We start from the raw sequence: 14,808 nt of genomic DNA on the forward strand, positions 1-14,808 counted from the left end.
AAAACACATCACATGAATGACATCACCTGAATTTTATTTTTTCCTTATTGTGTTTTCAGTTGTCGTCATCACCATACGATGATTTTGTTTTTTCATTTTTCACCAGAAAAAAAATTATTGTGACAACGAATTTGGCCAACAAAATCATTGAACAAAATTCAAGATCAAGGATCTTTTGCCCATATCAAATATTGATAGTTTTTTTTTGTTATTTGTTTGTTTATTTGTTGATGTTTGATGTTTGATGTTGTTGTTGTTCATCAAATTCAATCCAAATCTTCATCATCAATCGTATCATTATAATTATCAAAAGATTTGCCTTCATCATGATGATGATTATTAAAGCATACATATACGTATATTATATTCAAGAAAGAAAAAATAATGATAACCATCATTTTTTTTTTTACTTTACTAACGGAAGCAATTATAGATACTGTTTGATAAATAATTTTCCATACTAATTTTATTTACTTTTTTTAGTGTGCACTAAAAGTTATATTGAATGAATGAATGAAAATAACGAAAAACTTTGCGTGCACAAGAATTTTCTGTTTAGTTTTTTCGTTTTTTGTTTTTAATTGATGATGCGATGATAATGATGATGATGATAATTTTCCAAAAATTTGTCCATGAACGAGAAAATTATTATTAAATTTGCTTGAGATGAAGTAGAAGAAGAAAAAAGTTCATATTTCAACTAATTATCACCGTAATCTCAAACGACATTAACATAATTGACAATCTTTTCACTACTGAAAAGACATTATCAAATCAAACATGGCAATGTTTGGTGTGGGTTATTATTATTCAAATTCAGCACCAGCAACATATGAAAATTTATATTTTCTATCAGAGAAATATTCTACTACTAGTAATTTTCATAATCAACAACAACATTCTGAAATAATGTCATCATTTCATCATAATGATAAATCATTTGATGATGAACTAAAATCACCACCATCAGAATCAATTTATCCAAATAAAATACGTAAAAGTTTACCAATATCAATACCGATGAAAATTTTAGATCAACCAAAATATCCTTCACCAACAACAACAACAACAATGAATAATAATTCACCAATTCATTATGATTCTGGTGCATATTCATCATCAACAAGTTTATCATCATCATCGTCAACATCGTCAACATCTTCATCATCAAATCAATTTTTACCATATGAACAACATATGTCTAATTTATTTCAACGTAGTAATAGTTTTCATAATTATAACCACCATAACCATCATAATCATCATCAAAATCATTGGTAAGTTGACAACAATGACAATGACGATGACAATAGCATCAACTCGAAACAGAAGAAAAGTCAAAACAGTAGCAAAAATACTTCAATTTTTTTCTATTTTTGTCATTCATTCATTTCATTTCATTTTATCCATAAATTATCAATATCTATATTTAAACATTAATGAAAATCCAAAATAATAATTGCTTGTCATTATTGTTTTGTTGTTTATTCTTAACTTTTTTTCGGCGTGTTGCAAAATTAATTCTTCATATACGTCATTGCGTTTGTTGTTGTTGTTGTTGTTTTGTGATTGCAAAACAAATTGGACTTATTGGATAATCCTGTTTCGAAATTAATGAAAAAAGAAACAAACGCTACAGTGTTATATATTGATCCGAGATCATTTTGCTGGCAAAAACAAAACTTATTTATTGGTTTACGATGATGATTTGATTATGAAATGAATTCATTCTGATGAATAAGGAAGTATGAATATGATGTGTGCCCAAAACGAAAAAGAAAATTCATTATTAATATTGTAGGTGGACAAACTAAACAAAACAAACAAGCAAAACCAAATCTTAATCTGTATTTTGAACGCAAAAAAATGTTTCTCATTTCGCATCTTGAATTTCGTTTCATTTTTCCCACATAATTTAAATTTGAATTTTTGAAAACAAATTTTAACTCGTTGAATCGATTGGAACATGAACACTGTAATATTTTCTTTATATAGCAAAAATGATCATCATGTGAAAATGAAATGAAAAGCAATGGCGCAAATACAATTTGTATTTTCTTTTCTTCTTCTTTTCCATTTGACTCCAACTATGTCCTTGTCTCTTATTTTTTATTTTTTTTGTTTTTGGTTGGAATTTTTGCACCAACAAGAAATAGAAAAAAAATTTCTATCATTTCTCAAGTATTATATGGGTAGCATCTTTATTTGTTGATTTTTTTATATATGAAATTTTGTCGTTGTCGTTGTTTCACAGAATCTTTCTATCAGAATCTATTCTGTGAATTTGATGCTAGCGACATTTTTTTATATGACGGCTATCATTGATTTTGTTTCCAATAATAAAGAGAAAAAATCCCATTTCTTCTAATTTTGTCTTTTTGTCTTTTGTCCGAATAGTGGTTTTTCACTTCTTTTTACTTTTTAAAGAAGTTTTTTGGCGGTCAAATTTCGAATGAATCAATGTTGTTGTTGAAATCAATCCATTGAAATCAATAAAAAAAAAAGAAAAGAATCAAATTTGTAATCAATCAATCATTTCATGTTGTAAAAAACGATAATGATTTCTTTATTATTATTATTATTATCATAATAATCTATGATTGATTTACTAAACAAATATCTCTCTATATATTTACTAATAATGCAAACATTCTTTCTATATTGATTAACACAATAATATCTATATATTTGTTTATAATAATAGATAGATGTCATCACTATATATAGGAGAAATATGTATTGTAAATAGGTGGCGCTCATATCCGTTGTCATATTTTATGCGTCGCCGTCGTTGTCGATGGCATTGAGATAGAGAATATTCTTTACTTTTACTGTTTTTTTTTTGTTGAAATTAAATTATTTTAGACACACACACACACATAGCGAATACAGATCACGGATTGTGTATATGTTGTTTGTGTTTCTCAATGTTTTTCTTTCTTTCTCGTAAATTTTCTTGATTTCTACAAACATTCATTCAAAAAGTAGAAATGAAATGAATGTGCAGAACATACATGCATGTGTACACACACTCATATACTTAATCAAAGAAAAGAATCAAGAATTTTGAACAATTTTTGTTACCCGAAACCAAATTCAAATCGTTTTTTCATTCCGTTTATACTACTACTACTAGAATTTGCTACCACTACTGCCATATTATTGCTACTACATACCAGAATTCTATTCTACGGTTTTTTTCAAGCAGAAAAAAAAATAAATTCTTGTTTTAACCCCCATCCCACCACTCCTCTTAATGACTGACTGACTGACTGAATAAATGAATGAATGACTGATTCTGTGTTGTACCATATGAATGATTCGGTTTCTTTTTTGGTTTTTTTCTCTCATTTGGAGTGAACCAAAAAAAAAAAACTCAAAGAAAATGGAAGATAGAGGGACACGAAGAATCAACCAAACCAAAAAAAATTGTTCTTTAGCTCTAAATAAGTTGACAACATACATACATACACACAGAGAGACCGAACACATTGAACACACACACTCAAATACAAAGTCGAAAAAAAAATTTGTTCACTTTTGCTATATGGGTGTCTGTGTGTTAGAATACACACAAAAAATACATCATATACGCGACACAGAATAAGCAAACAAAAAAAGAATCTGAAAAGAATGTAAAAAAAACAGCGAGAAAGAGAGAACAACAACAACATTATCATCTTTCCAATAAGTCCAAATCTAAATGTGTGTTTCTTATATTCTTATATTTTTTTTTGTTCAAATTCATTCGAACACACAAACACACACCATAATACTTTGTTCACTTTGTTGTTGTTGTTGTCAATATATATTGGTTGTTCAACAACATTACCCAAAACATTATACATCCACATCAACATTTTCATTCATTGATTCATTCAATAACATCAATTTGTTGTTGTTGTTGAAAAAAATTCTTTCTTTTTTTACTTATTATTTCGAAGAAAATGTGAGTTTGAAAAGGAGGAAATTCTTTATTCTGAATGCCAGAAAAAGAAAAATAACAAGAATTGTGAATCAAAAAAAGAAATGAAAATTACAATAGAAAAAAAACATTGACAATTTCATCAATGACAACTAAACAATATCATCGTCGTCGTCATTATTTAAAATTTATGATTTCGTTTGTCTGTTTGTTTGTTTGATGTTTGTTAAAACAGAAGATATATTCCTTTCTTCAATTTGTGGCCATCATCAATTATCATAAATTTTCTTTTTTTCCAAAAGATGTTGTTTGTTTGTTTGTTTGTTTTAATCAGCCAATCTGTGGTTGAAAAATCTGTTTGTGTGTGTGTGTTTTGAATTCACAAATGGAAATTTAATGAATCAAAAATATGTGAACAACGCAAAAAAAACACATTACGCAATATGTGTTGTTGTTGTTAATTTTCTCAAGTTTTTTTTTCTTCAACAGAAAAAAATAATGATCATCATAAAAAAAACATATAAGAAATTCAATGATAAAATTCTTAAGAATTCTGGCTGACTAACTGAAATTATTATCATTTTTTTCCTTGTTGTTGTTGTTTTGGTTGCCAGAATTCATATCATATCATTTTTTTTGATGTTTTTTTTCTGCCAAATATCAACATTATTTATGATGATGATGATGATGATGATTAGTATGACATTCTTACAAAATATTTTAATGATGATTGTGTGATCTGTTTGTCTGTCTGTGTGATTGGTAGAATTCAATTCTTGATCAAAAAAGTGAAATTTCTGATTTTTTTTCTACCAAATTCAAATATTCAAATGATAAGCATTGAAAATTTTTTGATTAACTTTTCAATGTTTTGTTTTGTGATTCCATTGGTCACATCAAAAGTTATTCTACCGGTTTAGTGATTTTTAACATCCAATGAAAACCAGTGACTATGTATAATGTGAAAAACAAAACGAAAACTTTAAAAAAGTAACTGAATAATTCTACTATTTTCATAAACAATTCTCGACCGGAATCTACCAATTTGTTTTTTTCTTTATTAGATTTTCCTTTTTTCTTTTGAATTCATAATTTCAAATGAAAATTTCAAATCATCATCCGATTTTTCGATATGAAAAAAAATGAAAATTCACAAAAATAATACAAGCCGATAATAACATCAAACACATATAATATGATTTTCGAAACAAAACAAAAAAAATATTTTATCTTTTTTGCTTACGAAGATTGACGAAGGGCAACAAGAATAACAACACCATCAACAACAACAACAACAACGAAAATAATAGCCAAAAAATTTAACTCTGCGAAAAAATTTGGCGCTTGCGTTGTTTTTCAGCTACTTTACTGCTGAATTTTTCCTTCTCTCTCTCTGATTGTGTTCTGGAACCCAATCAGCACACACACATACATTTGATTAGAAGAATAAATAAATGAATGAAAAAAAATAGAACCTGGTTAAGGTTAATTAAGACAATCATCATCTATTTTATCGTCGTTAAATAAAAAAAATCTCTTTCTCTTTTCTATTTGTCGTTTGTCATCATTAACATTGGCTTTGCGTGTGTTTGGTGTGTGTGTGTGTTTGAAGAAAGGATAACAGATTTAGAGATATACATTAGATATAGACACACATATACACTGTGAAAACATTGATAAGACGAATTTAGAAGAAAAAATAAAGAAAGAAAGAAAGAAATTCCTCTACTTTGTTTTTCTCTTTTGGCTCATTTTTTGTTTTGTTTCACCGGTTATCAGCCATAATATCCGAATTTTTTTCGTTTACCCAAATAATAATCACGGCTACAAATCACTCTATGGTTCCTCTTCTGATGATGGTGGTGGTGGTGGTTTCATTCTCTTTTTTCACAATGTTTAAACTAATTTTTTAAGTGTGTGTACACTTGAAAATGTCAAATGTTTTATAATAATAATAATAATAGTGTGAAACAAACAAGGTGTATTTCAAGCAAGCAAGAATATCATCAATTCATTGATTGAAAAAACAACCAAGAGAAAAAAATCAATCAACCATATGAATGTGTGTGACAAAAATCCGTAACATATATTTAACATTACAACAAGACAGATAAATCCAATCATCAATCACTATTTTTTTTTGTTGATAAATACATATAGCCAATCATCATCATCATCATATAATCATCAACATTAACATTATAATCGTTTTCCGATTTTCAATTCGATTCATTTCAATTGTTTTTTTTCTTGATTCTGTGTTTGTTTGTTTGTTTATCAATGCCCAGGACATTGTGTCAATTGTGTCTATTGTTTTTTTTTGTTTGTTTCAATGTTGAATTTTTTGTTGTTGTTGTGTCCTAAAACATAAACGACAAACAACAACAATTTGGACCATTTCACATGCGCATTTATCAGAAGAATATGAAGAAAAAAAAATTACGCATTTCATTGATTCTGATCTCTTTCTCTCAGTGTTGTCTAAAGATATTTTAGATATTCTTCTTTTTTTCCTTGCCTGAATTCATTGTGTGTGTTTTTTTTTCTTGTTATTATTGTTGTTTATCAATTCTGTGTTTTGAAAAACAAAACAAAGTGATAATCACACACATTGTATAATGAGATATGTTAGTTTTTTTTAATTAACATTTTTTAATACAATTTTATTTGATTTGTCGTCCTGGAATTTCGACAAACAAACAAACAACAGACGTTAACTGAACAACAACAACAAAAACTTTTGATCATTTTTTTATTTCAAGTGTTTTTCGCTTTCTTTCACCCATTCATTCATTCATTCAATTCAATTCAATTCAAACTTTTTTTTGCACATTTTGATTTGTTTTTAAAGATATCATTGTTTGTTTGTTTGTTTGTTTTCAAGTTGGTATATTTTAACCAACTTTTTTGTTTTCACTTTTCTCTCGACTGATGATTTAACATCATCATCATCATCATTATCATCAAATTAAGAGGAAAACAAACCAAAAAAAAAACTGTCGTCATCAATGTCGTCATTATAGACAGAAATTCAAGAAAAAAAATTTTCAACAACAAAAAGATACGAAGAAGAATTAACCGCAAATGAAATAACAACTGAAAAAAAACATCGGTATATTTAGACATTTTCAACGAAAAAAAAAATTGAAAATGAAATAATTGTTAGGAATTGAAAAGAGAGTAAAAAAACGATTGATATGTTGAACAACAATGTCAATATATGAATGACAATATTATAAAAGACTTTTTTTTTTTGGTCGTCTTGTTTAGCTGTTTTTCTCCATTCATTCATTCATTCATTCATTTTGCTTCGATAATTTCGATGACTGCAAAAAAAAACAACGTCGACAACAACAAGTCAAGAATTTAAAGAATTGTGAATAGTGTTTCTCTCTCTCTCTCTGTTACCATTATCGTGTGTGTGTGCGGTTAACATTGACATTTTCATCCATCCATTCATCCATCTATTTATCGTCAACGAGACACACACACACAGTGGAATGAATACGCCCGAAAATATAATGTTTTCGTTCTTCATTTCTTCTTCGTCTCTCTCTCTTTCGCTAATTTGTTCGACATTTTTTTCTCATTTTCAGTTGATGAAAAGTTACGACTTTCATAATTCAAAATTCATCGTTTAAATCATCATCATCATTATTGAAATATCTCCCTTTTTTTATATATTGGCTGAATACTTTTTTTGAAATGAATATTTATTTCAACGAATTGAAGAAAACGAAAAAACCAAGTTGCAAAAAAAAAATGATTTAATTGACTATATAAACGTATCTCAGATGTAAATCAAAGAGAGAGAAAAAAAATGTAAAATCTTAGCCAAAAAAAAATCAAAGAAATTATGAATACCATTATCATTAACAACTAGCGAAAAAATGCCCAGAAGACAATGATGATGATAATGTTTTTTCATCACTATATCCAATACTTCAAGATGATGATCTCACCAAGTATCGAATGAAAATGAAAATTATAATAATTTCAACGCAAAAAAACTAAAAGCAAAAATTCATCTTAAAGGGAATTCTACATCATCACTATTAATAAATTGAATGAGAATCTTTGAAGAAAAAGAAGAAAACGAAAAAAATAAACATTAAAACCAGTGGAGTCGAATGAAAGAAATGAAAATTTCTTAAATCATTTTCATTTTGAAATTGTAAAAACAACCAAATTCACCCGAGACACATATATATGAACACACGCCGACCGACCAAATGACTGACACAAATACCTTTATATAATAAAAAAAATCTCCAGAATATTCTTCTTCTGGCAAAACGAAACAAATTACTTTTTTTGCTTGAAATAAATCATCATCCTAGATTTTTTTCTTCTGGGATATACATTATTATTATTGTTGTGTGCTAAATATTTAGCCGGTAATTCTCTCTGTTCACGAATCGCTGTATCTATCTCTTCGTGTGTGTGTGTTTATTGAATGATTTTCTTACTTCCTTCCTTATATCGGTGTTTTTTTTGGTTCGGCCAAAACATACATACAAAATAATATCCAAAAAACATTTCCTGTTCAACGAAACGAAAGAATATTCTCTAGATATATTCAACAACAACAACAACAACAAAATATTTATTGATTTGTTTTGTTTTTTTTTTGTTCCGTCCTTAGTCATAATAATCATCATGTAATATTTGTTTGTTGGTTTTTCACTTTTGTCGTCGTTTGTTTGTGTATTTCATTCATTCTGATAAATCCTTGTCACAATTGTGATTTGTTCATTTTTTTGCAACTATCTTAATTCTTTGATATTTACAAACACACACACACACACAGAATTTAAAGAATCCATCCAGGATTCTCACATAAATTATACTTTTTTTTCTGTTTGTTTGTTTTTTCTTTCAGTTTTTTTTCTCTCTAAAACAAATTGTAAATGTAGAATGAATGAATATCAAAAAGCCAAACAAAACAAATAAATTTTTTTAAGAAAAAATTCAATCAACAACAACCATTTTAACCATTAGATTAATCATTGATTGATTACAATCATTTCTCTCTCTTTCTCGCTTTCTTTTGGAAATTCATTCATTGATTCATCATAGAAATCCGGAAACAGCAGAAAATTATTCATTTATTTAAACGAAAAAAAAAGGATTCAAAATTTATTCAAATTTATAAAATATCAATCAAATAGCCAGTAAAGCTGTGTTCGAAATTCTGTGACTGTTTTCTCGGCCTCTTCTCGCAAAAGCAAGAAGAGGAAAGCAGCAGCAGCAGCAGTAGCCGCAATAGCAGCAACATGACTGCTCCAAAAAGGCCCGAGCCAAATGAAAATGCTGCAGGCGGTCATTGTATGACAGCGGCTGCTGGTGGAACAACATTGCCCACCACCGCATCAACGCCAATGTCTACAACAACAACAACAACAAAAACAGCTCAAACAACAACAACAACAACATTGTTAAATAAGCCAACAACAACAACAAATCGTTTACATAATAATAAAATTTGTACAACAACAACAACAACAAAATCAAAATCTGATTCAAAATGTAAAAATATTGATAATGTAAATAGAACATGTCTTTCACATACTGAACATAGCCATAATCCAAATCAACATCATCATGATCATAATTATCGTTCAATACCAACGACAACATCAACCACGACAACATTAATACAATCATTACCACATCCACATCAATTATCACATCAACATACTTATCCAAAAATTTCGTTAACATCAATACAATCAGCTGGTTGTATTAAAGAAGAAGAATTTGATGATGAATTTAATAATAATCATAATAAACATTTTCATCATTCAGATAATGATGATAATGATGATGGTATTTCAAATAAAACAAACAATTCATCATTAATATTGGATAAACGTCGTCTTAGTACACAATATGGTAATGATAATCAAATAATAATTGATGGATCATCATATGATACTAATCATCCTAATCATCATCGACGTTATCGTCGTTCAGAAGATTATGATGATTATGATTCAAGTGTTTATTCACCCGGTGTTAGTTCAACTGGATGTGGTATTGTTGGTATCGATAGTGGTGGTGGTGGTGGTGGAAATAGTAGCGGCGGTGGTGGTAATAGTGTTAACATTCCACGAACATTTAGTACATCAGCATTACGAATGAAAAATCGTAGCTTTTTCTGGGACCGTTTACAAGCTGCACCAAGGTAGGAATTCTTTATTATCATTATTATTATTGGTTATTATTAGTTAGGTAAACATAATCGCTAAATATAATGGCATTTTAAAAAAAATAAATTTATCCCTGATGGCAAAAACATTGTCGCAAACAAAGACTTTTGACATTTTTTCTGTTTTCCAATGTTTCCAACATCATTGTTTTTCTTTCACTGAATCAATCCATCCAAAATTTTTTTTTCAAAAAACAAACAAAGATGCACTTATCGACATACAGACACAAACACAAAATTATTATTACGATATTTTGAAAAAAAAGATGAAATTTCGTTCATTGTTTTTTTTTGCTAATCGGCTTAAATTGAGTTTTCTCTTCTCTCTATCTTTTTTTTTGTGGGGTTCTCGCTACTGTTTTTTATTTCATTTTTATAAAAATATTTTTTATAATAATAATAATCTTTCGATACAGAAAAACTATAACTAAATTATTGATTATCTGACGATTTTTTTTTAATTATTATTCTGTTCATTTTAGCCATGCTGAAGATCTTATTGTTACTCCTTTTGCACAAATACTTGCGAGCTTACGTAATGTTCGTAATAATTATATTCTTATTACAAATGCTCGATATCCAACCAATCGGTAAGTGTACAATGTGTGTGCGTGGATGTATCATTCATATTTTTTCATTTTCTTTTTTTTTAAATTTAAATAGTCCACGTGAAGGTGGACGACGACCTAGTTATACACAATTAATTCAACAACAACAACAACAACAACAAGTAAATCAAAATCAAACAGCAACACAAAAACCATTATCTGAAGATACAATGTCTAGATTAGCTGTTGAAACACTTGAAGAGCTTGATTGGTGTATGGATCAATTAGAAACAATTCAATCACATAGATCTGTTGGTGATATGGCTACAAGTAAATTTAGACGAATGTTAAATAAAGAATTAAGTCATTTTTCCGAAACAAAATCTGGTAGTCAAATATCGGAATATATTTTTCGTACATTTTTGGGTTAGTTGCTCTTTTCTTTTTTCTTGTTTGATTTGATCAATCGATTTTAATTGATGATTCTCATTGCTATAGATAAACAAGAAGAATTGGATCTTCCTATTTTACAATTGGAAGAAACTTCCAAACAAGGATCGATGGCCATTTCATCCGGATCTTCCAGTAATACAACAGCAGTTGCATCACCTGCTGATATAACAACAACTGATTTAACAACAAAAATAACTACTACATCAACTATACCATCTGCCAACATACAACCATTATCGGGTAAAAATTCTCCAGCACGTGCCATGTCTCATATATCTGGTGTTCGTCAAACAACATTATCACATGCAAATAGTTTAACAAAAATGCCAAGGTTTGGTATTGAAGCATCAAATGAAGAAGAATTGGCCAAAATATTTTCCGATATGGATAGATGGGGTATAGATTTATTTAAAGTATCCGAATATTCTAATCGTCATCCATTGACTTCGGTCATGTATACTATTTTCAAAGTATGTTTCCAAAGTTTTGTTTCAAATTCAAATTTAAATTTCGTTGTTTATTCATTTTAATAAATTAATTAATTAGTCACGTGATTTAATGAAAACGTTCCAAATACCTTCACAAACATTTATACGATTAATGTTAACATTGGAAGATCATTATCATATTGATGTACCATATCATAATAGCATTCATGCAGCTGATGTTGCTCAATCTGTACATGTGTTATTATTATCACCAGCTCTTGATGTATGTAATATTTGACATTTTTGATATATTATAATCTTTGATTTTTTTGTTTGTTTGTTTTGAAAATTTAGTCGGTATTTACTGACCTTGAAATTCTAACAGCTTTATTTGCTGCCGCAATACATGATGTTGATCATCCTGGTGTTACGAATCAATTTCTAATAAATTCAAGTTCAGAATTAGCATTAATGTATAATGATGAATCTGTTTTGGAAGCACATTCATTAGCTGTTGCATTTAAAGTTTTACAAGATCCTGATTGTGACATATTTATTAATTTAAGTAAAAAACAACGACAAACATTACGACGTATGACTATTGATATGGTATTGGCAACTGATATGAGTAAACATATGAGTTTATTAGCTGATCTTAAAACAATGGTCGAAACGAAAAAAGTTGCCGGCAGTGGTGTATTATTTCTTGATAATTATACTGAAAGAATTCAAGTTTTACAAAATATGTTACATTGTGCCGATTTATCAAATCCAACCAAAAAACTTGAATTATACCAAAAATGGTGTTCATTATTAATGGAAGAATTTTTTCAACAAGGTGATAAAGAACTTGCTATGGGTTTAGAAATTTCTCCAATGTGTGATCGTACTAATGCTACAATTGAAAAATCACAAGTCGGTTTTATTGATTATATTGGTAAGACATTTTTTTTTTACTTTTCTTGAATTCATTTGATTGATTTTTTTTCTCACTATTTATAGTTCATCCATTATGGGAAACATGGGCCGATCTTGTACATCCAGATGCTCAAGAAATATTAGATACATTAGAAGAAAATCGTGATTGGTATCAAAGTATGATACCGGCAAGTCCAAATGAAGATAATAATAATAGAGAAAATGATGAACATAGTCGTCGTTCATCATTAGCTGCTGTTGCTGAAAAGATAAAATTTCAGGTTACAATTGAAGAACCTGAAGATGAAGATGTTATTGGTGATAATAATAATGATGATGATAATGATAATAATGATATGAATTAATTTTTTTTGGCAAAACAAACATCATTGAAAAGTAGTATTTGGACAGTCAGAAAAAAAAGGATTGTTTGAAGTCGATCACTTTGATAAATGATCATCTTTCCGCTTTACATTCAGGAAAAACAAAAACTGAAAAAGAAGCGATGGATCTGACTTATTGCCTGCTCTATCTGTTTCGACAAAAACGATCGTCTTATGTGACACATTCAATCAACGAAAAACAAACTGAAAAAAACCTGCAGATTTTTCTTTTTTTTGTACTGCATAAAATCATCATCAAAAACTTACAAAACTTTTAAATTTCTTTCTTTGTAATTAATTTTATAAATTTTAATTATTATTATTCTCAAATTATTGATTGATTGATTATTATAAAAAAAAGATGAAATGAAAAAAAAACAAACAAATTGTTAAATTTGGTTGTTGTTGTTGTTGTTGTTTTTATTTGATTTGATTATTTTGTTATTTTCTAAGTGATATAAATTTTTTCTCTCTTTTCTCTCTCTCTTATTGTCTCTATATTTGTTCATTACTTTCCCTTTCTCTTTCTCTCTCTCTTTGAATGAATTTTTTCTTTTTTGGTTTTTATTTCTTGTATTGAATTTGTTTTGTTTTTTTCGATGTAAAATTCATCACAAAAAAAAAATAAAATGAAAAAGGGGGATAAAATAATAAAAGAATTTGTAATGAAATAATTTTGTAAAAGAAAAATACTAATTTTAATTTATAAAAAAAAAATGATAACTTTGGTTAAAAATAAACGATTTTTGTAATTGAGATGATCAAAATGTAATAATGAATAAATGCAGTGAAGCTTACATTTTTAATTTTTGATCTTTTTGTTAATCATTTGATTTTTGCCACACTAGATGGCAGTAGCAGTAACGGAGATTTATGGATCGATTGAAAATTTTGATTGATTGATTGATTGATGGCGTTTGGTTTTTTTTCACGATGAATATTCTTGCCATAATTTTTTTTCTCGATTTACATCAGTTAATGATGAAGCATTTTTCGCTTTCTCTCTCTCTCTCCCTTTATACATTTTCTCGGTCTAATTCGTTTGTCCATTTTATCTATGGTGAAGGCGACCATTTTGCTGTTATTGTCCACTAATTGAATATCACTATAGTGGTGTTCGGTAGAAGTAAAATGTGTCTAAATCATTTCAGGAAGAGTGAGAGAGTTTCAAAAAAAAAGAAAATTAAAAAGTCTAAAGTAAAAAAAAACTCTCATTGACCAAATGAAATAATAAATCGAACCAAAAAATTATATTTCAATTTAGTTTGTTACAATATTTTTTTTACAAATTTAGTTTGTTTCTTTTCATTACAATTCCATTAGAATTACAGTCTTTTTACACACACACACACACACACACACACACACACAGAGAGAGAGAATATCATCCATTTGACACTTGTGAAATGTGTACTATTTGTTCGTTGGCCAAAAACACGAAACGAGATGGACTTTGAATTGTTTTTTTTCTCTCACTCCTATTTTGTTTGGTTTTTTTTCATTTGTTTGATGTTGTTATGGTCCAACAAAACTATTCTCCACATACAAACACATTTCGTTTTTTCATCTCCATTGTTTTCGGTTGTTCTTAGTTGATTTGTGGTGGCATCTGTAGTAAAGTTCATTTGTCAATCAATTTAACAAAAAAAACGACAAACCAGAATTTCTTCCTTTTTCTCTCATTGATTCTTTACCGTTCTTTTCCGATATAGTTTGTCCACTAATTTATTAATTGCCGTTGTCAATAATTTTTTTTCTTTCTTCCCAATCGTTTTTGAATGAATGAAAAATTATCATTATAATCATCATGATCACCATCAACAGCAAACAGTTCAAATGAGAATAAATTCATTCGATTTGTTGATTCATTTATTTCGGTTCAGTTCGGTTCGGTTTGATCGTAATTCAAAATTCGAATCAGCTATTTTTTGTTTCGCCATTC

General features: G+C 28.3%; 2 protein-coding genes across 4 annotated transcripts in view; both read left to right on the forward strand.

The window, feature by feature from the left end:
• Positions 1 to 13,622, forward strand: part of LOC113788540 (3',5'-cyclic-AMP phosphodiesterase 4C-like) — a 29,013-nt gene extending 15,391 nt beyond the window's left edge. For 2 of the 3 annotated variants that reach the window (XM_075821962.1, XM_027337996.2), the window contains exons 3-8: positions 10,619 to 10,726; positions 10,800 to 11,110; positions 11,183 to 11,607; positions 11,684 to 11,848; positions 11,920 to 12,502; positions 12,568 to 13,622. In XM_075821962.1, coding sequence (XP_075678077.1) covers positions 10,619 to 10,726; positions 10,800 to 11,110; positions 11,183 to 11,607; positions 11,684 to 11,848; positions 11,920 to 12,502; positions 12,568 to 12,848 — 1,873 coding nt within the window. In that variant the 3' untranslated portion in view covers positions 12,849 to 13,622. Of the gene's footprint in view, positions 1 to 7,996; positions 10,113 to 10,618; positions 10,727 to 10,799; positions 11,111 to 11,182; positions 11,608 to 11,683; positions 11,849 to 11,919; positions 12,503 to 12,567 lie in introns of those variants that run through there. The other variant, XM_027337997.2, reaches the window with a different exon arrangement.
• LOC142645536 (uncharacterized) lies at positions 199 to 6,993 on the forward strand. The gene is made up of 2 exons (XM_075821966.1): positions 199 to 1,277; positions 5,705 to 6,993. The coding sequence occupies exons 1-2, from the start codon at positions 781 to 783 to the stop codon at positions 5,823 to 5,825; spliced, it is 618 nt and encodes a 205-aa protein (XP_075678081.1). The 5' UTR covers positions 199 to 780; the 3' UTR covers positions 5,826 to 6,993.
• Positions 13,623 to 14,808: the final 1,186 nt, after the last annotated feature.

Source organism: Dermatophagoides pteronyssinus, unplaced genomic scaffold (assembly GCF_027571235.1).
Source record: "Dermatophagoides pteronyssinus isolate colony J.1.1.1.1 unplaced genomic scaffold, Derpt_VIB-CSIC_2022.12 sq0014, whole genome shotgun sequence".
NCBI lineage: Eukaryota > Metazoa > Arthropoda > Arachnida > Sarcoptiformes > Pyroglyphidae > Dermatophagoides > Dermatophagoides pteronyssinus.